This window comes from Xenopus laevis, chromosome 1L (genome assembly GCF_017654675.1).
Source record: "Xenopus laevis strain J_2021 chromosome 1L, Xenopus_laevis_v10.1, whole genome shotgun sequence".
NCBI classification, from domain to species: Eukaryota; Metazoa; Chordata; class Amphibia; order Anura; family Pipidae; genus Xenopus; species Xenopus laevis.
The window spans coordinates 155,594,108-155,618,089 of NC_054371.1; the positions used below are offsets into that span (position 1 = coordinate 155,594,108).

Genomic DNA, 23,982 nt, shown 5'->3' on the forward strand with positions numbered 1-23,982 from the left:
ATTACATATGAGGTATGACCACACTGCATGCACTATATTCCAAATCTGACACAAGGAGAAAGTCCTTTAAGTCTTTTTGTGTATTTGACTTCAGTACCTAGCAATACTGTATATGTGCATCTGCTAGCCATCTGTTGCACAAGAATATGAGGAATCATAGATTTGATCTAATACACTAGACACTTTTTAGGCTAAAAGGTTCATCTAAGGCAGCTACTGCACCACTGTTCGTGGGTTATATTTGGCTGTTCTTGGGATGATGGGAATTGCAGTTCAATGTTAATGGCAGACATGGTAGAGTCAGCCCCTTCCTTGCCTGCACCTGGAACCACTGCATTGTCCTGTAGATTGCATGTCAGATTTCAGTAAAAGAAAATGCCTACCCAAAGGGCAACAGGTCACACACCCTCTGATACAATAGGTAAATAGCAGAGCCTGAAAAGAAGATGGGGAGGGGCAGAGCTTTACTGCTAAAGGACTGTGGTTGCCGTGGGCTGGTATAGAAGCTTAAAACATAATGTATAACATTTCTAGCTACTTCTTTAGTTAGGCTTGAGTTCTCCTAGCTTTCCATTCAAGGGCACATAGAAGCTGAAACTCCTGTCCAGTGTGGACTGCATTGACCTCTCCCAACAGGCCTCCATAGACTCCCGCTATATTTCAGTCACTGGCATGGGGCTAAAGAATTGTATCAACCTAATATGGCCCAGCACTAGGGTTGCCACCTTTTCTGGAATAAAAATACCGACCTTCCTATATATTTATCTTTTTTCCCTATTAATAACATTGGGATCAACCATCATTTTTACTGGCCAGGCCAGTAAAATACCGGTCAGGTGGCAACCCTACACCAGATCAGTTTGGTGGTCAACCCAAATGTTCAGATCCGTGGGCATAATCACAAAGGAAGGCAGAGGGGCCCAGAAAGCACTTTTTCTATATCTTGGTGAAATTGGTTAACTCCAATGTGAATCTGTTGTGGGGCCCAGTAACAAGTAGTTGCATCACTGTGGGATCTTTATGTGTATGGCCAGTTCAGTATGAGGCTGAGAGGGACAGTGGAAGAGGAAATGAATTCCCAAAATATTGAAGCAGGCCAGCTGCAGGGCTGGAAATAGATGAAGGCACGGTTGGGGAAGGAGAGATCATATACATGGTGGGAGCAGGGATGAGTTTTGGCATGGGACACAAGGACATTCCCAAGTGTGGGGGGGAGGTCGAGTCAGTCAGGATTCCCACAGGGAATGACACATGAAAGGCAGCCCTGGGGCACCAGAGAATTACATGAAAGCTGCCACAGCCACAGGGACAGGAAGTGGCCAAGGTCACAATGGCAGTGAGTGCAGGAGTGCGGCACAGGCGGGACACTGAGCGACACAAAACATGGCTGTGCTGCTGCAGACTTTCCGTGTGAGCTCAGGCTCCCCAAACAAAGGAGGGTTTGTTCATTTTACCTCTGAGAAAAGCCCAAACATTTCCCCGAATATTTCCAGAGACAGGGAAAAAGCAGAGCGTGGCAGAGAGACGAGGCCTCCCCCCGGGGAAACTCCATAAAGGAGCAGTGGCTAGGGAACTAAGTGCACAAAGTCCAATCAACTATAGGGGAAGGTGGAGGGATAGCAATGTGTTGGGGATAACGCAAGTTGTAGTTCAGCAACAGTTATACGTCCCCGGAGCAGATCCACACACAGCAGTGTATAAGGTGCAACATGAGAGAGACGGGCCAGCAGCAGCAGGGCATAGGAAGGGAGGCCAGGCAGCAGCAACAGCAGCAGCAGCAAGAGTATAAAGAGTGTAAGGAGTATAAGGAGTGGGCAGTGTGAGTGGAAAGTTGGGGGGTGGGAAGTAGAAAAGAAGGGGAGAGTAAAGTGACAAGGAAAGGCACTGCTGCAGCCGGGCAGGGGGGGGGGGGCTGAAAGGCGAGCGCAAGAGACTTGCAAGGGGAAGGGGAGGAGGAGGACTGCTGTTCTTAGTAAACCCCCCTCCCTTAACGGGTCCCCCAGTGGGAGCAAAGAGGAAAGCAGAGAGAAAGGAGCGGAGAAGATGCTCCAGGCACAGACCAGCGGCACAGAGCGCACCTCACGCACAGACCAGCCGCCTGACGCCCTGGCCTCCCCACAGCAAATGAGCGAGGCAGGACAAGTAGGGAGAGCTGCATAAGATGCGACTTGTGCACAGCCGCAGCGAGACATGGTGAGACACTGGGTGGCACTACTCGTCTGTCTGACACTGGCTCACTCACTCCCAATCCCCGGCTCTTGCCTTCTCACTCTCTCTCTCTCGCCCCTTCTTTTTTCCTCTGTCTTCCCTTTGTTTCCTAAAATCTGTTTCCAATTAGCCCAGATCTGGTCCTCATCCAAGAAAAGCCATTGTGGAAGTCTGTGTCTCCAAGCAGCAGAGGCAGCACATTCTGGGCATATACATGGCAAGAGACTAACCATACTAGCCTTACTCTGTGCCAGTGCAGCCATACTGAGTGCCAGCCTGGGCACAAGTGACAATACTAACTATATATATATATATATCACGGTCCAATGGGTATCCGCACTCCAAGGTACTCTGTTGTAGCTTATCCAGCTGGGGTGCATGGTTAATTGAATTTGAATTTGTAAGGCTATTTAAGATTGGCTAAATGTTTTTGTATTATCCTTGAGAAAGGTCCCAACAGGGACCGAAACGTTGGAATGCAACAGAAATAAAAACAGATATTTATATATATATATATATATATATATATATATATATATATATATATATATATATATATATATATATATATATATATATATATATATATATATATATATATATATATATATATATATATATTCTCCCTCTCTGCCTTTAGCTTGGCTCTGCTGGGGAAATTTGGGGATTTGTATGGAAGCTGTTATTAATTTTTTAGTGTAGCCACTTCTGCACCTCTTTGTTCTATGGAAACTCTTCTCTTCTACCCCAGATCTCTTTGGCTTTCTGTCTACCCCACACCAGCCTCATTCTTCCACCACTTTAAGGCATGATGGAAGGGTGTATTAATATGGTACATGCATGTATCAATAGTATACTACTCTGTACCATTCTGGCTAGTAGACTGCATGTATGTATCTATAATATATCTACTAGTAGAATAGACTACACCTATAACTAGAATGTAATGCAAGTATGTATCTATACAATACTTGCTAATAATCATATACTTACTAATAGGCTACGTTTATGTAACCATAATATACATACTAATAGACTACATGCCTTGTATGTGTATCTATAGTATACCTACTAATAAACTACATGTATGTATCTGTAGTATACCTACTAATAGACTACACATATGTATATACAGTAAACATATCAATACTTACTAATACACTACATGAGACATAGGAACTCAGATTTTGTGCCCATCTTCAATTATTTTAGGAAGGATATATACAATATGTCATTTTTTTCTCACCACAGTTATTCTCTTATTCTCTTTTGACCTTCTTCACAGCCCATACCCCAGGAATTTATTTGTGTTCTGTCACAGACCCCCTCAGTCTCCTTACTATTTCCATCTAACTAAATGTCTGCCTGTTTCTTGCTCCTTCTCTCTCCTGTCCTCCCTCTCTGTCTCCAGGAAAAAATGAGCTCACACTTTAATGACTTTCAGCTGGTGTTATGGCTGAGAAAGGACACACACAGACATGTATAAATATATATATTTATTGGGAACTGGAATATACAGTACTGCATACATCAATCCTGTGTGTATATACATGTATATATTAGTTGGCATGTTCTGCACTTATGTTGCAACTGCAGATCTCTGTTAGTGACCCAGCAAAATTGTATCCAAAATGTAGGTGTGTAATGATTGTATATGTGCAGTTTTTGTGTGTTGCCTTTTAGTATGATGTAGAGAGGGAAATTCAGAAACAATTTGCAATTGGTTTTCATTTTTTTTTTATTTGTGTTTTTTGAGTAGTTTAGCTTTTTTATTCAGCAGTGCTACAGTTTTCAATTTCAGCAATCTGGTTGCTAGGGTCCAAATTACCCTAGCAACAATACACTTATTTGAATAAAGCTGGCCATAAATGCAAATATACCATTGTACAAAACAAAGGGTCATACGATTTTCGGGCTGTGTGTGGAGTGTCCCGACATTTTTCATGATTCCGATAATATTTTTTCAATTATCTGACAATATCAATGGGTGGCGGTCACTACTATTTGTCAGCCATAACTTTGTACAATTGCTATCTGGCAATTCATGGCCAGAACATCATCTGATTTGTCATTTTTCTTACTTATTTTAATCTGAATGTTTAATGGTAGATCATTAGACTGAAACAAAAGAGTGTTCGTCGCACAAAGAATAAGATCTGCACATCTATGGTTAAGAGACTGGAATATGAATAGGAGAGGGCCTGAGTAAGAAGACGAGTAATAAAAAGTAGCAATAACAATACATTTGTAGCCTAAGTGTCAGGCCACACTGGGCGTTTTGGGGAGATTTGGTCGCCTGGCAACTAATCACCTTGTTTTTGCGGCGACCAATCTCCCCAAACGCCTTCAGGCGACTTCGGAAAATGAATCGCCGCGTGTGATTAGCGCTAGCGTTTATTCATTTTAGCCGGCTCAGAGTGAGGGAGATCGGTCGCCGCAAAAACGAGGCGATAAGTCGCCAGGCTACCAAATCTCCCCAAAACGCCCAGTATGGCCTGACCCTTATTTGTATAGTATAGAATATACAAAAAGTAGAGCATACTAATAACCCTACATGCACACAAGTATCCATCTTTCATTTCATGCTCACACCTACACACACATAGGGAAAGCCAGCAGTTGAGCTAAAAATGCAGACCAATATTTTCCCTGGGTGTTCTGTATAAACTAACTTAACTCTCAAGGAAACTGATCAGCTCTCAGCTACAGTAGGAACTCCCCTCCCCCATAAAACTCAATGATATTTTTTCCAGACATAAAAAGGTACATACAGCCAGAAAACCTCCTTGGAGAGCCGAAGTACAGATTTCTCTCACGCCAGTATCTGTGTGATGAACTCAATCTGGATCCAGATAGCTTTTCTGAAGACTGCTGCTGCAGTTCCATTCAGTACTTTCTGAAGTTTGGACAAAGGCACAAGTTTTCTTTGGCTCGGAGTGAGAGAAGGAAACAGCTGGGACCAGCGGGAAGAGAGAGACCTAGACAAAAACACACCACACAAGGCTCCCCACTCATATGTCTCATCCAACTATAAATGCAACTTTATCTAACACATTTCTCACTCTCTATCTCCCTCCATGTTTAAAACTCTAATAACATTTCTTTTTTTTTTAATTTTTCATTTTATTTTTGAAACTGCTAGGAAAAAACTAAATATGTAGTGATGCAGCTTGGCCCAATTACTACTATGTGCAGGGGCCTGTATATCTGCTGTTGACAGGTCACTTAAGGGGGTAGTTCACCTTCAAATTAACGTTAAACATGATGTAGATAACCCTATTCTAAGGCAATATGCCATTAGTCTTTTTTTTTTCAACTAAATGGGACTAACAGCAACTAAGTAGGAAACCAATTAAGAAGTCAGAACGGATAAGTAGGAGAGAGCCAGAAAATATTGATAAGCAATCAAAAATATTAATAACAAAGTAATGTGGCCACACGCTGGTAACTTTCACAGTTAGTGACGTCAACAACCAGCATTATCAGTTGCAGGCTGGAAATAAGCATTAAAAGAATGACAAGAATTCAAAAACAATACAAAAAAATCAAGCCCAAATAGAAGGTTACTTAAAATAGACCTATCTGTAACTTAGCAAAAGTTAAAGGGGAAGTTATACCCCTTGTTCAGCATGAGTGTGATGCATTGGGCTTGTACTGTGATCATACCTTTTTCCTATTGTTTTAATTATGAAAGATCAATGGTGTTTGTTATTTTTTTAGCTGAACTTGAAAATTTAAGCTCTTCCATGTTTGATCCCTGTGAGTAAGATAATGGCAGCATGTTGCCAAAGACCGCATAATGTCAGCAAACATTGAATTGGCAACAAAAGGCCGAGTCAGCTATATCCCTATAATGGCAATCTTGCACTGAACTTCACTACCAGCAATTGATTTGATTGACAGACTTAGAAGAATAGAAGGGGGCTCAATAAATACAGAAAGAACATAATAGTGATCTAGTGTTACATCAATTCACATTCTGGTTGCAAAGGCTAGGGTTGCCACCCATCCTGAGAGTGGCAGACAGCATAAAACCAATCACACACCAAGTGCAGTGTTGCTTAGATTACTTATAACTACTATATACTTAAATGTCATAAAGTGACAATGTCATAAAGCATACCTCCCAACTGTCCTGTTTTTTGCAGGACAGTCCCAATTTTGACAGCTCAGCCAGCAGTTCCGGATTGTTACTGAAATGTCTCTAAAACTTAATTTGCCCAGAATACAAGGCAGGTGCACTTAGATACATTTGTTAAAATTATATATTTATATCTAATATATTAGATAAGCAAAGAAACAATTGTAACAATTTAAGATAAGCAGGCCCCTTGGGGAAACTGTGACTTGCAACTTAAAGGGCAATGCACCTTCATTAGCGAAACTGAAATAACACATAAAAATCACAGAAGTTTGTTCAAACTTTCATAACCTGCCAAATTTTGTAAAATAAACATGGTAATTAGGGGGTGTCTCCACAAAAATGGCCGTGGGCAAAAACATTTGTCCCTGCACATCTTTTTGTGCCTCTTTCTATTTCCAAAATGATGGATGGTATGTAACAGCAACATATTCACTTTTGGTCATTTTTTATTCACTTTGGTGGTTGTAATGCCTGTATGGCTGTAGATTTTTTTTTTTTTTTTTGAATAATTGAAATAAAAAATGTGCCCTGGCATTGAATACGCAGTTATCTGTGTGGAGTAAAGTACTGTGGATGTTTGGAATCCATTTGCTCTCAGGGATTTTTGTGTATATTTTCTAGGCCAGTAATATGCAAATGGTTGTTATAAGGTTGTTGATATGCTGAACTACAACTCCCAGGATTCAAAAGCTGGAAGCAATGCAGGAAGTGTAAATGGAACCCACTGCAATGCCTCAGATTGCCTGTATTTGTTCTTACTCCTGTGGTGCAGTGTTTTTTAGGGATATACCCAAAAATGTTTGGTTTTAGCCTATGCTATTTAGCTTATTTATCCTGTGTAGTATGTGTAATTCTTTATGCAAGCAGGAAGATGTTTGTTGCATGACAATACCTTGGGCAAGTCGCCTGTTTGACATGGCCTGTAAAAGTGTTGATTGATGCCAATGTTATTCAAGGCAGAAAAAGAAATATAGGAAAGCCAGTTTTTTTTTCCAGAGAAGGTGCCAATCCTATTAGTAGCATGGGCGTCTCCAAGGCATGAGGAATGGAGTGCTAAAAACTACTGTACATGTATTTTGAACTAGCCTTTCCCCTGACTTGCAGATGTGTTTCTGCATTCCTGGTATACAAAAACTATGGGCAGACTGAACTCCAAGGGCTAATATTTAGCTCACAGATGGGTACAGGCTTTATAGCATATATGTTCATGCAGGTGTCTATCTCAGTTAGCATGAATTGGGATATTTAGACACTGCAGATGTTATTTTGATTCTCAAGTAATCTATTTGTGATATGCAATCTCTGCATGTCAGAGTGGTGCAGCAATGCTTAGTACAGCTGTCTTACAGCACTGGGGTTCTAGGTGCCATTCCAGCCAGGACTCTGTCTGCAAGGAGTTTGTATGTTATCTCCATGTCTGTGGGTTTCCTCCCATGCTCCAAAAACATACAAGCAGTTTAATTGGCTTATAAAATGTGTAAGTGTAATAGGGACCTGAAATTGTAATCACAGCTAGAGCAATGCATTATGTATCATCTTTGTAGTGCTATGGAATATGTCAGTGTTATATGAATAATAATAATCTCTATACGAATGTTACCCTCATTTTATGGATGGGATTTATCAAGATCATTTGACACCAGTAGGGAATACTGCTATTTGCTTGGGGAATCAGTCACATTGCACACAAACAAAATACATTATTATTATTAATTAGTGATATGAGTACTGAAACCTAAAATATATTATTTAAATGTGATATTGTTTTAAGTTTGAAAACAAAATCTTTAGAAGCATTTAATTAGCACTCTATATATTTAGCAGATGCATTACAGCAGAAAAAAAGGTCTTTTGGAGTAATAATGTACCAACTATTCTTCTAGGTGGAACTTGCTCCAGGCTGTTATGACATTTGGACTAAGAACAGGACTTTTGATTGGGCACATTGAAACTAAAATTCCCCACAAACAGCTACATTAGCCTACTTTTAAGATGAACAATGGGTGCTATTTAATTGTAATAACACTGTATTTTTCTCAAGTGTAATGTCGTTATGTCATAAATTCATTGGCAAGTAGTAGTATTCTGCCAGTGGATCTATGGGGGTAAATGCTGATGGGATCACTTCATTCTAAACAGATTCTGCATTGGGCTGAGATCGTGGCTTTTGACAGGGCACATTGTTACTAGATAACCTGTTTCAGTCTGTTTCAGAACTGAATCTTGGGGAAAGTTCATGTTTCAGTAGGATTATGACCGCAAACCCGAGGCCAATGGGTCACAGTATGTCCAGGCGAAGCACTAATCTCAATAGAATTCAGAATATATGCCACTATTGACATTTTAGGGGTAGTCTGATTAACAGGGCCGGAACTAGGGGTAGGCAGAGTAGGCACGTGCCTAGGGCGCAAAGCTGAGGGGGCGCCAGGCACGCACCTGCTCTGTCGCCTACCCCGTGTCCGGTCCCGTCTCTCCTCGGCTGGCACTGGCAGCTTCCGCGAAAATGCGCTTCTGCGCATGCGTGCACACATTTCGCGCATGCGCACTGAAGCGCACTTTTGAGCATGCGCAGTCGAGCGCGCACGGAGCCGGCGCCTTGGCCGCCAGGCTGCCTAGGGCGCCTGGCCAGGTTGGCCCGGCTCTGCTGATTAACCTTAAATCTGGAGCAAATTAGATTGGAGGAATAGCCTAAAACAGGGGTCCCCAATTTTTTTACATGTGAGCCACATTCAAATATAAAAAGATTTGGGGAGCAACACAAGCATGAAAAAGTCCCTTGGCGTGGCAAATAAGGGCTGTGATTGGCTATTTGATAGCCCCTATGTGGACTGGCAGCCTACAGGAGGCTCTACTTGGCGCTATACTTAGTTTTTATGCAATTAAAACTTGCTTCCAAGCAGTTACTCATGAGCTACTGGTTGGAGATCACTGGAATAAAACATAATACATAGTCCAGTCACAGTTGAAAATCACAGTGTTAAAAATAAAACCATTTCAGTACATGGGTTTTGTTTCTAAGTGTATGATCATGGGTAATGATCAGCGATGTTATCACTCTAATGATGTGAGTAGTCCAAATTGTGTGCAGAGCCAGGCTAAGAGGTACTGGCAACCAAGGCAAGAACCTCCTTGCCTGTTCCTCCAGCAAGTGGCCGCTCCCAGACAGCCTTTGAAGAATTAATTCAGGGTGAACTCAGTGCAGCGGGAGAGGAGGGTATTTCCCTAAGTATATGCCTATTCTACCAACCCATGTTTCCAGCCTTGCCTTGTAGCAGTAGGTAGGATCAATAGACACTGATAAAATGTGTTGAGTGCCATTTCCACACATGCCAGAATTACTTCCCTCTGCAGTGGAAGACTAAGATGAAAAATACCAGCTGCTTTTCAAAGCTGACAGCATATTTGACCCCTAAAGCAGCAGCCCTTTGTAAGAAGGAGACGTTTGCTGGAGAACTAATGGAAGTTGCTTCCTTGTCATATCTGGAAGGTGTTAAGGAAAGACTTAGGGAAACTAAGTGCAGAAAGCAATGTATTTAGTTACATAAACTGCTTACTCAATATACTTTTTTTTAAAATAAAGGGGATGTAAACCTAAAAAAAATGCCTAATACAAAGATTACATTTTCTTTCATTTAGCAAAATTGTATTTTTGGGTTGACATCCCCTTTAATCCTACTTTGATATTGGTTGGTTCCAGGTTGTACATGCTGCTATGGGCAACTTTGAAGTTTTTTGGCTTTAAGTCCCAAAGAATAATACGAATGTAATATGCTAATTGCTGTTATTGCATCATTATGTGTGAGGGCATTCTGGCAGTCAATGTGAGTATTATTGTCTGCAGTTTTGGCTCAGAATCCAGAACACAACATGTTTCACAATGATGCATAAAATGGCTGTGTTTCTGTTTTAAGAATAAATACAATTTATAACATGGGGCTGAATTTAGCTAACTGGTACCACAAGGCTTGTTTATCAGTACGCCCTCTGCTGGCCTTATCCCATACAAGCCATTTGAACTTGATGCAAGTCAATATAAAACAGCATACTGTATGCATTTATATCACCAATGGTAAAAATATTGCTAAAGCTGACATCTTGACAGCAATGAAATGTAAAATTATATTTGCCTGAGCCCAGGGCATTTAATGGCAGTATGGAATACAATTTTTTATGCTTTTTTTTTAGACTCCCCAGTCTGTCGAAGATTGCCTGCAGAGTGCTCTGTCCTCCTTGTACCCTCCGTTTGAGGTGACAGCCCCCACACTCCTGTCTCAGGTCTTCTCTGTGCTCGAAAGGACATATAGGGAGGATTCTCTAAGATATACACTGGAATTCCTCATCCCAGCAAAAAGGATTTTACAAAATGTACAACACCAAGCCTGTGTAAGTACCTTTGCAATACTCACTGACCAGTCTGTCTAAGGTTTCCCCCCATCACCAGATGTCTTACTATAAACAACCCTATAATAAACTCTCTGTCACCTTTGATTAACTGCCACAATGTCATTAAAAACAACCCAAACATTTTAAAGGAATTGTTCAGTATAAAAATAAAAACTGGGTAAATAGATAGGCTGTGCAAAATAACAAATGTTTTCAATATAGTTAGTTAGCCAAAAATGTAATGTATAAAGGCTGGCGTGACTGTCCAGAACACTACTTCCTGCTTTTCAGCTATCTTGGTTTCCACTGGTTACCAGGCAGTAACCAATCAGTGACTTAAGGGGGGGGGCACATGTGTCATAACTGTTTGCTTTTGTATCTGAGCTGAATACTGAGGATTAATTGCCAACTCACTGAACAGTTATGTCCCATGTGGCCCCCCTTCAAGTTGCTAACTAACTCAGAGTTAGAGAGCTTAAAATCAGGAAGTTGTGTTCTGTTCTGTTATGTTAGACATCCAGTCACTCCAGCCTTTATACATTACATTTTTGCCTAACTAACTTTATTAGAAACATATTTTTTATTTTGCACAGCCTATCTTTTTACCCAGTTTTTATTTTTACACTGAACTGTTCCTTAAAGTATTTCTGTGAGCACATTATCACTTCAGTTTATCTGTCATCATTATTGGAGCATTTTGTTGGGTAAAAGCATTTGAACGTTCACAAGGAAGACATTTACAGAGCTAGTCCATTTTGTAGATAAGCATATATTCAAAGCTTTTGGGTCTAAACAAGCCTGTAGCCTGTTGGTGTATTATAGGTTTTTCCATGGGGAAAGGTAACGGTACTACAAGAACTGCAATAACACATATTATACATGTTACATGTAAATACATTCATCCAACTTCTGGAAAACATCAGCAGATGCAAGCATTCTTCTAAGCATTCCTAGAGCTTTTTAAACAAACCAAGTCTGTTCATGCGATCTGGAAAATAAACACTTTGTGACAAGCCACCATCTGTTTTAACACATTGGGCAGATGCACATTTGAATCTACAGGAAGCAATATTAGTCATGTAGCACCACTGCTTGGAATCTGGGGGGTAGGAAAGCATGTTAGGGATCTGCAGATTACTTTTAATGTTGGCCACTCATAGACCAGTTTAGTGATAGAACGGCGGTGTGTTTCCGCCAGTAGAGATGTACATTAGAGATAAATGCAGTTTTATTAGCTAGATCACTCAGTAGGGCGCCTTATCCACCAATAATATTAACAGTAATATGTATGAATGTATGTATCTACTGTACATGTTTTTAACATGGAATAGCAGAGAGTTTACTGAACCAGGCATGTACATGACAACTTTGTATTTCAGTGTGAACCAGGCAGTACAGCTGTGCCTCTAGAAAGACAACTGTGCTTTGTAATAATGTGCATCTACCATTTACCTATGCCCAGTAAGGACTATTTTAACTTTCTACATGCTATTTTTGCATATATCACCGAAAGATATGGGTTAGGGACACCACTAATTTTTTTTCACTTTGTTTTCATGCCATTTACATCATAACATAATTTAGGTTCAATAATAGCACAACACCCAAATGAATCCGCACAATTTTCCCTCTTTGTTGACATGTTCACTGTAGTTGCTCCCCTAAGCTGTTGTTTTACAGCTATAATACAATTACTTCTATAGGACGAGATAGGCAACAGCCCCCTGTCTCAAAAACACAATAATAATTATTAAGTAGTGTGCCAGCATGAGTGCTCAATGAAAGTACTGTATTTGAGTATTCCTGATTACTATCTGCAATGAATAATGTTGACAGTATCATTCAAATAAATTAACAAAAACTCCTATATAGACTCTGATGTTCTCCAAGTAGAATTTAGCAGCTTAACAACATACAATTCAGGTCAAATATTACCAGACATATGATTAGTATTCATAGTCATATGCTGAGCAGGAACATATTCTGCACAGCTGTACCTAACAGCAAAATCCATAACAAGCAAGCTGGCTGCCTGTAAACAAAATTTTTTTGGGATTTAACTATGGTAGGCAGGTAAGCGTAGGGTCAGGAGCATAAAGACAGGGACACCACGTCTTCAGGTAAATTACAGGTTTATTCTGCAAACTCTTTACAGTATAAAACCACTGGCATACAGTTCATTAGTGTTTCAGCATCACACAATTTTTTCCTACTCTAGGGTTCTCACCATACAGGGTATCGTCTACACTCTGGAATATTCTGGGCTTGTCACTAAGCCTTGCTGACTCTCCCCTCCTGAAATATCAGCTCAACAGTCTCTGCTCTGTCTCACCTTCTGGCTTTCCTCAATCACTTTTGACTCTCAGTCACTTGGTCACATCTCTCTCTGCTCCTTGCAGTGGCAGGCAGCACCCCCAGTCTCTCTGGGAGTTCCTAACACAGACAGGTAACCTTCCTGCTCTGTGCCCAGCTCTGAGAGGGCTCTACCACGGAGCTTCAACATCAGTATGAAAGTCTTTTTGTAGATACCTGTATTAAAACATTTTATTTAGCATTTTATGGAATGGATTTCATTCACCTGCTGCAAAGGGAGTCTCAAGCTTAGTGACTACTAAATAGTGACCATCATTGGGTCACTTAAAAATAAGTATAGTACAGAGCAGATCATTGTGCCATGATGGATCAGATACAGCTTGCGGACCTTATATGAAAAGTTGCATGTCTACATATTTTTTGCATTACTTAAGTCTAATATTTTATTTTTAGTGTGTGTGAGTGTGTACAGTATTTTTCTCTTAGTTATCTATCTCTATTAAATGGTGTTTAACGATAGACTGGTGAATATCCTAGTTTAACAGATCTCTAAAATGTCTGATATTCTTGCCATAAACAAACCTCAATTTTGTCATTAAATTATGTTTGGTAATATCCGTATCTCCTTCAAATGGTTGCCTTTTGGTTATTTCCAAGGCCCCAGAAAGTGTATACGTTTATTATCCATGTATACTGTAGTATATAGTACAAATCTTGTTGAACTTTCCATACACATACTTCAGTCGTGTTATTTTTTTTTTTTTATTATTGCAGTCACAATACAGTGGCTTTCTCTTCTTTCATGAAGGCTGGCCACTATGCCTTGGGGAGAAAATCTTGGTGCAGCTCTCATCCCTTCCATGGCATTTCTTAAAGTCAGGGGACTTCTACCTACAAGTGGTGCCATACTTGGAATGTTCCCCCCGCCTTGTACTGAAGTGTCTATCTCAAGATGGTAGTGGAGTACAAGAAATTGTGGTCCCGGAAAGCTCCCATACCTTTCTCTTCTCTGCAGAATGGCTCAACAGCATCAATAAAGACCGCAGTGCAGTAAGACTGGAGAATTGTCTTGCTGCAGTGGAGGAGAAAGTGATACGCCTGCCATGGTCTGAAGTGATCTATCCACGGTTCATCCATAAAGGAGGGTATATTGTAGGTAGAAAATGCCCCCCAGGACCTCTTATACCTCCCCTAGAGAGTCGGAGTCCTGGAGATGGAGGTATTACATGTGGGGATCTTGTAGATCCAAGTGTCAATGCACATCTCTCTCCGTACAGTGGTCAAGAAGATACAGAGGTGTGGGAAGAAGGAGCTGTTTCACCACTGATGGATTCTCTTTCTAGGTCTGTTATTGACTGCATGGAAGGGGAATATGTTGAGCTGAGTCCACCTCAAAAGGTACTGACAGAAAGACAAGAAAGAGACACATGGATCTCAAGAGCTAAGACAGCTCCTAGCAGGAAAATTAAGAAAAAGGGAAACCAGGCTTGGCTTCATCCGAAAAGACCAGGGAAAGTGGGATCTTTGAGCACCTTAAAAGGGAAATCTCAGGATATTTGGGAAAAAAGATCTTGTATGGGAACTACTCAAGAGCAAGAATCACAACGTGAGGAGCAAAGTTACTGGGAAGTTGATGCAACAAAATGCTGTAATGAGACTGATTTGCTGGTAGAATGGAGAAAAGGTGTGGATATTTTACAAAGACATGGTGAAAACAGTGCTCATTCTGAGAGACATGCATGGGTCACTCAAGATTGTGCATTTGCCTCTGAGAAGCAAAACTGTGGTAAAGAGAGAACTGCTTCAGGAAACTGCTTTCAAGAAGATGAGATGTTATCAAAGATGCTTGAAAAATCCTCTCTTAAAATAGATCCCTCTGAGGTAAGAGTGGATGCCCCGTGCATTGAAAACCCTGCAAACATTTCTACAGATTGCCAAAGAGAGATCTCAAGAGACAACATACAGAATCCAGCTGAAGAGAACCAAAATGAAAATTTGCAGGTTACCCAGAGAGACATTTTAGACAAATACCAATCTGATTGCCAGTTAGACAGCTCCAGGCAATTTTTAACTGAAAACGAGAATCAAGTGGGAATACACGAGGAAACATCTCTTTCCCAGGTATTGTCATTACCTAGAAGAGAAAGAACATGGGCAGATGGTCAGGAGACCTCAAAGGAACAGATATGTGCAGGAGAAGAAAGTCAGGCACCATCTGATGAACTAATATTGATTTCGGAGAAAGAAAGACACCCTACTTGGTCTCAGATTACTGAAACTCCTCATAAAACAGGTAGGGGAAGAAGGAAAAAAAGGAACAAGAGGGGGAGAGGTCCTATGAAGGCAGAAGTAAAGAAAGGTGCTCATAAAACAGGACAATCAAAAGTTGATTTGAGGAAAGAGGGAACAGAACCTGTCTATAAATCCGATGATAGAGAAGATAAAAAAAACAGCGAGGAGAGACTAGATCAAAGGGATCTGGGTAAGATATGCAGTTCAATATACTAACCAGAGAGGCTTACAGTGTGTAGTTGTCTTACAATTGCCTTTTTAAATATATTTTTTATGTTCAAATCTTTTTCAGAAGAAACTGGTCCACCAATTATAAACAAAACAGATGAGCTACCCTGCCTAGAATTATGCACAGAACCAAATATCTTACAGATTCCTTTGCCACCAGGGAACCTCACTGCTGAGTTTAAGTGCCTCTATAAAGATATTAACTGGGATGTACTAGAGCTGGGAGTCTTTTGCTTGACTGGTACGTAGTACTATATCTTGGTTGGAAGAAGTCTTGATAAAATCTTCATAGGCTCTTCACATTAATATTATTACATTACCACATAATGTAGAATTTCTCCTTTTATTTTCAGGGGGACAGGACAAAGATAAGAGGGCTTTGGTAATTACATCTCCAGAGAAATTATCATCTTCATATACCCAGAAAGACCTTGTCCATGCACTCTTATATCAGTACTCTTTGCTCAGGTATAAATCAGTGGCATAACTAATGACAGTTATAATTATTGACAAACCTAAATATCAGTATTTGAAAATCTTAAAAAAATATATAGATTAAACCTAATTGAATATATTAAAAAACAGGGATGCGTTAAATCCATGAATTGTCTGAATACCAAATCCATGGCAAAATAATTCATATTCAAATAGTAACATAGTAAGCAAGGTTGAAAAAAGACACAGGTCCAACAAGTTCAACCTTTTAGTTTTTTTTTTTGGAGTGAGATCCAAAAAAATAGCCAATCTAAAAAGAAATCGCCAGTTTTAGTTATCCATTGCATTAAAGTCCCATGACTTCTAGTTTGAACATATTTTATCCAAACCTAAGGATTTTAATAAATCTCATTCTTGCAAAAAGTGCTGGGATTTTTCTGAATCTTACCCCACATCCTGTATTCAGTGCATCCTTATTAACAAGCTTGGTGCATTTTATTTGTGTGTGTTCAGTAGAGATCTAAACAATATCACACCAGGTGACAAGAGAAAAAGAGGAATTCATTTGTTCATTGTGTAGTATACTAGAGTGTTTTTATATATAATTATAGAAATGTTTCTATATAATTGTAGAAAGGTTAATAAATGACATTATATATGTAAGTGTATTGCATGTAAAACATAGAACCTCTGACATAATTTAACTACTAACTGCCAGTTTATAAAATTCCATTTGGAGATTCTTGGGAGAACAACAATGTAAATTCACAATAACTATAGTCTGGTGAGTGGATAAGCGAGAGATACACAGGAGAAGGCAAAAGGCAATAGAGAACCCCTATGTAATTATGGTCAAACAAAGATGCACGAAAAAGAAAAAAATGTCAGATTCTGTGTTAGAGCGTGTTAAAAAATATTAAATCCACAAATCTGTCCTGTCTTAGGCCAGACCTGCGAGATTTGGGTATGACTCTTATCCTGGATTTACGAGACAGCACAGGACCACCAGATAAGCTCCTCCAAATCCTACAGGAGAGCCAGGTACTTGACTTGAGTTGTAATGTAGAAACCTAATACCACTATTTGATGTACAATACATTCAGATCCCATTTGCAAGACCTTGGAAATTGCTTAGCATTTTACTAAAACATTTATACTGAAGGAAACAGCAGCTTTGGAAATTGCGCTCAAAATTGAATATGAAAATTAAGTTAATATTCAACTAGACATTTTGTGGGGGATGTATTATTGGTATAAATGCAAAATGGGCTAATCTGGTGTGAGGGTATCACATGCTATCAGCTTAACAAGCTGATGCCAGTCTGTAAGCAGTGTGGAAAGCATATCATGCTAGCCCAGGCAAATGCAGGACTTATAGATGCCTGACAATAAATATAATAATAAATGAATACTGTAAATATCTGTGTTCCCCAGAACTCTGCTCGTAGCTGTATACACCATGTCCTTGTCATCTGTGCTACAGAGAGTACCGACCCGGTTCCCTGTGACATACCCAACGCACAGGCAAGTATAGCTCTGTATCCTACCTCCTTGCTTGCAGTACACATGCTATTTGTTGAATGGTGCACTCTTTTTATTCATTGTTCACTATTATAGATTAATACATCAATTGTCTATACTGTATACTTGCACTGCCTGTGACCTCAGATACCATTTGTTAATACATGCTCCACCAATACCTGTGCAGTGCAACACTCATATGGCCCTCAAAATGAATATATATCATAACTGCTTCACAATTAATTCATTTTACAAATTGATTAACCAAATACATTAACAAACAAATTGATTAAATCTGAGATGAATACATAAACAAAGACTGCATAAATCCATAGGTTTCCTCTCCCCTTCGTTGTAATATCAAAATCAGTTACAGATAAATCATCAGTGAACAGCCACTGACGAATCACTTGTTATAGTTTATTCAGTGCTCAGTTATGCAGTTTCCTTTTGTCTATATTATCTTAACAGTAAACTTCACATTCAATGTGAAGACTAATAAATGTGACCACGTTACTAAATACTCACCATGTCCCAGTTACTACTGCCCTGAGCCTGTAGCCTGGAGAGAGATCTAAGGCCACCGAGTAGAAAAGGCATGGTCCAACAGACCTCCATTCCACAGAGCAGCTTCAGGAAAGTCCTTTTTACTTGAGGGTGCCAAAAGTTACGCCAAGTGAGCGCATTTACTTACCTGAAACCCGAGCCAGTGCACCAATCAGGAGAAAACTGCACCGGTCCAGGATTCTTCCAGTGAGCACCATGGAGCGATCGTTTTCCTGCTTCTTTTTTCTTCAAATTTCCTGGGGCCTAACTTTTGGCACCCCCAAATATAACAGGACTTTCCTTCTCCTTTAAAGGGATTCTGTCAAGATTTTTATGGTGTAGTTTTTATTTCTATACAGTTTACACAAATAATTCACTCTACCATATAAAATTTCATTACTTAACCAATAAGTGTTGGTTTTGCCTGGTCATGTACTTTTAGAAAGAGCCAGTGCTGCACTATGGAACTTCTTTCTAACAGGTTATTGTTTCTACTAATCAATGTAACTGAAGGCGTTGCAGTGGGGCCTGAATTTTTACTATTGAGTGCTGTTCTTAGATCTACCAAGGAGCTGTTATCTTGTGTTAGGGAGCTGCTACTGTATATGGTTACTTTCCCTTTGTTCTGTTGTTAGGCCCATGTCAGATTTCCAAATGAAATATAAAAAAAATCAATTTGCTCTTTTGAAAAACAGATTTCAGTGCAGAATTCTGCTGGAGCAGCACTATTAACTGATGTGTTTTGAAAAAAATATGTTTTATCATGACAGTATCCCTTTAAGACAGAAGATTTTTTCACCGTTTTTTTTTTATTAGTCTGTATTTTGTCCCCTTGCAGGTGCTGGCGGTTTTGCCAGCTGAACTGTCACAATTTGTCTCACTAAAGGAGTTGCCTGAAAAGTTTGGAGGAGAGAGATCTTATATGCACATTGATAGTGTGAAGATTCAGAGGGTGAGACCACAGTTACAGTTAGAATGTGATGGCCTAATGTACAGCACTAAGAATGAGTGAGGAAGACGGCTACATTTTTGGACGGGATGCCTCATTCAAGACTGGTCAGACAAATTAAAATTAATTTTAGTGTGCCTTACTATGCAGGTGCAGAAAAAATCATTGAAAGAATGTCTTTTCACACTAGAGTCATGCTACAGTCTGATCACAGGTAAATTCCATAGCACAGAGGTTCCCAAACTGTGGGGCTGATCCCCTGGAAAGCCAGACTGGTTGTGATTTAGACCAAAGATTTATTCAGATATTTCTTGTAGGGACAGTTTATTCCCTTGTTCACACGCTCATTGAATTGGATTTGTGCTGAACATTCTCTTTGTCTAATGGTTTAATCATTAGAAAGCTATCGTTTTTGCTAAACAGGACAAATCGGAAATTGAAGCTACTTCATGTTTGGTCCCTGCATGCTGTGCACAGATAATCCCCATGCATAGTAGACACTTAGTAGAAAAACAGTCACAATAAAGGGGGAAGAGAGTTGTATACTTTCTCTGCTTGCCATATTTAGCTCAAAAAATGACAAAAACCATACATGTTTCAGGATTAAAACAATAAGCAAAAAGTATGTTCAGCACAAGTCCTATTTGTTGAACTCTTATTTGGCAAAGGGTGTACTGCCCTGTTAAAGATTAATTTGGGTGAAATTTCTGGTAAACCTTTTTCACTGTACTCTACATTCTTGAAAATACAACTGGATAATACTATTTGAGGCATGTCCACATAGTCTAAAAAACTCTAACATAGCACTAAAAGACCCATCACATATTCATAGAATTTAAAGGACTAGGAATACAGACTGTGATATGAAACCTATATGCCCCAGTTGCTGAAGGCCTGTAAAATGACCAAGGTCAAATGTGTTAGACAGACGTGCCTTGCTAGAGATGTGTTGACTGTAATATAAGCCAGATGCATAAAAGCAATAGGTCCAGCTTAAAAAAAGAATACACCATTTTTATTGACAAGCTAAAATGTCTAACTCAAATGTCTAAGCTAAAATGTCTAACTTATCTCTTGCTATCCCTTTCACTTTCTCTGCTGCTTCTAATTATCTCTTTTTTGCAGTCTTTGATCAATCTCTACTCTTTGTGTTCGGATGTCCTGCAATCTTTGGAGAGCGTGACGCTAAGTCTGGATGCTGACAGCTCGCAGGTATTTACTGTTTCTTATAGTTCTTTCTCCATGGAAGAAGCTGAACCCATAACCCAATAAGCTTTTTGCTTTTAAATAGATGACCAGTAAATGTTATCTGCTCATTTGGTGCTATAGGTTACTGCAGCTGGGCCAACCGTAGTATCTTTTTATTACATAACCTCATTAATGTCATGTGGCTCAAAGCATTGGACACTGGAAGGAGACAAATGGAATAAAATATTATATATTGAAATGGAAAATTAGGCAGTTTAATATTTCCATTTATCAAAATGTTCTTGAATGTTTCCTGACAGTAAGGAAAGTTTATAACAAACTGACAGCTGTATCAAAGAAGATACATGTGTTGTTTTTTCAGAATAGGTTATGACAGCCATTGCCATTGTCTATGGAGAAACAAGCAAAATTAGCAAAATTCCACTGTTATCTCATGAATAAAAGAAAGCCTTTTGGTCTTTTCACTTGTATTTTAGAAAGGTTGCTGGAAAAGCAGCAAAAACAAGTAATAGAATGTTTCCAAATCAAATGAGGGGCACTGAATCAATCTGTATTATGATTGAGTGAAGTGTATTAGTAACAAAACCTTTGTTCAGGCCTGGACCATGTTTATCTAATTTGGCCAGTCTGCTAGTTGGCAGTAGTGTGCAGATCAGTTTAGGGGATTTTTCAGTATCATCTTCTGGCATCCATCTTGTATTTGCTTGTAATTTACAAGGATATTCAGAGTTTAATATTTCAACACCGTGATGCCATGAAAAGAGCCCTAACTGATGAAAGACTGCAGCATCTGCAAAGGGACGGAGGAACTCTAGTTGCAAGGTTGCAGAAATCTCCCTATTTGAGGTAATCTAAGTAAAAGGGTGCCAGCATGATTTAAAGGCTCTGTAAATGAGAGAGAGATTGGGATCTGTTTAACACCAGTTTTGTAAATTGTAGGATTTGTGATCCAGTGATATTTGACCTGTATGAGAGAGTGGATGAAGCACTGCATCAGTTGGTACAGCTGTCTAACAAGAGACTACAGGAACTGGAAGCCAGAATATCACCACAAGATTACAGGGAGGAGTCTCTGGGGGTGAGAGAGTGAACAACATTAATGCTGTGCACCTAATAGTGCTACAAGCTGAACAGTACCCATGATAGTATGCATGACCTAACTACTAACATATAAAAACTAAGTATGAAATCTGTTGTTTTACATCAGTAACTTGTGCAGGACCAGGTGGCATGGGGGCAATGTCCTTGTGAGCCCCACGAGAGCCCCGAGCATCCAAAGGTATCATATATACTGTATATTGAATAACTGTTCCTTGCAGCATTACAGTAGAGAACATACAGTAAATGTTATTACAGTAGCTCTCAACTCTTTTACTTTTCAGACTTCACCAACACTTCACCCTTTGCTCTGCCCCAATTTACACATTTTCCACTAACCCCCTTGTTCCTGTTTGTATGAACCTATTCCAATACTGCAGCTTTGCACATGTGAACAGCCTGTCTTTGTTCCCCTTTTATGTATTATAGTCTTCTGAATCTTTGTGCTACAAGTCAGTTCAGTCAGTTAGGACAAAAATCAAAGATAAATTAAGACACCAAACATGCCTCCTACTTATCTTTGTAAATATACAGCACAGGACAGTAACAAGTACATAGAAAAAAATAAGGAAGATGAGTATGTTTTGCATGAGTGCAAAACATAGCACCACATCTTTAGAATTGACATTCTTTTCCAATGCACCTTTTACTTTGACAATTATGGTGCAATACTTATATGCTTTACATGGGACCACCCACTGCGTTATGTTGAAGAAAGATATTCAGTGTATTATGCAGAAATATTTTAAATACAAGTGCTTTTGTTACAGTATGTTAAAATTCTACAATATATAAAATAAACCCAGAGGTATGACAGCAGAATACTTTGGGGAGGCTTGAGAGGAAGTGAGTGGATGTGCAGGAAAATTACACACATACCACCAAAATATTGTAAATGCAATACACTTATTAACCAGCTTGGGGACATGTTGTTTCTACTATAAATATTCAAATAATTAATTTTGCAATACTCGTATCATTTCATTTTCAAGCTTAAAATCCCACATAATTAAGAACTTTGTCTCCCCAACAGCTACGATCAGCAGAAGAGAGTGAGTTTCATGTAGCAGAACCACAAAGTCGAAGGACAGAAGTTGGTGTTAGAATTCGGGGTTTAGAGGTCAGCAGTCGAGAGCTAGCTGACAGGACCTGCAGCCCGCCAAGGGGTCATGTGCTTAGTAGAGGGGATGGCAGAGGACCAGATGCTCCATGGGGTGGGATTCCCAGGCCAGAAGGAAGAAGGTAAGTTCATCAAGTTCTTTTGACCTCCATCATTCTTGCAATATGTGCTATGGCATATGGGAGGTTTTGAAAGGTGCCGTGTCACAGATGGACAAATGATAATAGCATAACAACAATTTTGAAGGCACAGATCACTGCTGTTATTTGGCTGCAGAACATCTAGGCTGGTATAGTAATTTCAGTAAATAAAATACAGCTTTTTACCCATAACATTTTCTAGGACTTTGTTCTCCTTTCATTATATTATGCAACTGTCACGTTATGTACTGTAGTTGCTGTGCTCAACAATACCCATAGTCCCCATGCTGGATTTAGCAATACTAGTAATAACTCTTAACTGGATTTATGCTGTATTTTTTTGGAAAACTGTAACAAAATGTTACAAAATTCCAATCAACAAAGACCTGCAGCCCATTCAACAAAGTATGCAAAGAGTGCAAAAAAATTATTTTATGTGTAAACTTTCTTCACTTTGCACCCTGCCCTGCACAAAAAGCCATAGAGAATGCATTAAATTGAAATTGCTACTTTGTTATAGGTCGCCTCAGCGCTTACTGTTAGATCTCTTGTGCTCTGAGCGAAGTTATGTACAATCATTGCGTCGATCTCTGGAGGTCAGAGGATCATGCCCTGCTGGTCTAGCGCTGAGAGGGAGCATTGAGCAGCTTCTGAACTTCCACACTTGTTTCCTCCGGGACCTGCAGAACTGTGTATCCCAGCCACTGACTGTCTCCTATTGCTTCCTACAACATGTAAGATAATATTTCATCTAGTCTAACTATTATCTTTGTATTGAAATTCTCCTCCTCTATCTATTAGAATGCAAGATGATTGTATTTTTGCTTTTTCATTAATATTAATTAATTTGTTTTCTTTGGCTTTCATATAATACCAATGTGACAGCACATAGAAAACAGAGAAATTTCTGCTGTGTATTAAAGAAAATATATTGGATACTGTATTTAACCTGCTTATATAGATTTGATTGGGCATATCCTCGGCCCCATGACGCTTTTATGCTATAGCTGATGCTTACACAATATCAAGTATTGCCCTGTGAACATGTATTAACCTAATAACAACACAAATCATCTGTTTTTCTATATCTCTGTTGTTATTTTTTTTTAGGCAGATCAGTTGCGGTTATATTCTCTGTATGTAAAAAACAGACAAAAGGTAGAATTGTTCCTTCCATCTCCAAGCGGGAGCTTAAAGGTAAGTAGAATACAGGCATTCCTATTTAAAGTCACCTTAAAGGGGTTGTTCACCTTTGAGATAACTTTTAGTATGATTCAGAGAGTGATATTCATATAATGAATTTTTCATTTTTTATTATTTTGAGTGATTTAGCTTTTTATTCAGCAGCTCTTCAATTTGCATCTTAAGCAATCTGGTAACTAGGGTCCAAATTACC

General features: G+C 39.4%; 1 protein-coding gene across 1 annotated transcript in view; it reads left to right on the forward strand.

Moving 5' to 3' along the window:
- Positions 1 to 1,896: 1,896 nt before the first annotated feature.
- arhgef40.L (Rho guanine nucleotide exchange factor 40 L homeolog) overlaps positions 1,897 to 23,982 on the forward strand; it is a 39,444-nt gene continuing 17,358 nt past the window's right edge. The window contains exons 1-14 of the mRNA XM_018260180.2: positions 1,897 to 2,193; positions 10,538 to 10,735; positions 13,823 to 15,530; positions 15,633 to 15,809; positions 15,922 to 16,036; positions 16,948 to 17,044; positions 17,438 to 17,527; positions 18,909 to 19,022; positions 20,145 to 20,231; positions 20,947 to 21,074; positions 21,168 to 21,306; positions 22,360 to 22,568; positions 23,107 to 23,320; positions 23,697 to 23,783. Coding sequence (XP_018115669.1) covers positions 2,191 to 2,193; positions 10,538 to 10,735; positions 13,823 to 15,530; positions 15,633 to 15,809; positions 15,922 to 16,036; positions 16,948 to 17,044; positions 17,438 to 17,527; positions 18,909 to 19,022; positions 20,145 to 20,231; positions 20,947 to 21,074; positions 21,168 to 21,306; positions 22,360 to 22,568; positions 23,107 to 23,320; positions 23,697 to 23,783 — 3,366 coding nt within the window. The 5' untranslated portion in view covers positions 1,897 to 2,190. The remainder of the gene's footprint in view (positions 2,194 to 10,537; positions 10,736 to 13,822; positions 15,531 to 15,632; positions 15,810 to 15,921; positions 16,037 to 16,947; positions 17,045 to 17,437; positions 17,528 to 18,908; positions 19,023 to 20,144; positions 20,232 to 20,946; positions 21,075 to 21,167; positions 21,307 to 22,359; positions 22,569 to 23,106; positions 23,321 to 23,696; positions 23,784 to 23,982) is intronic.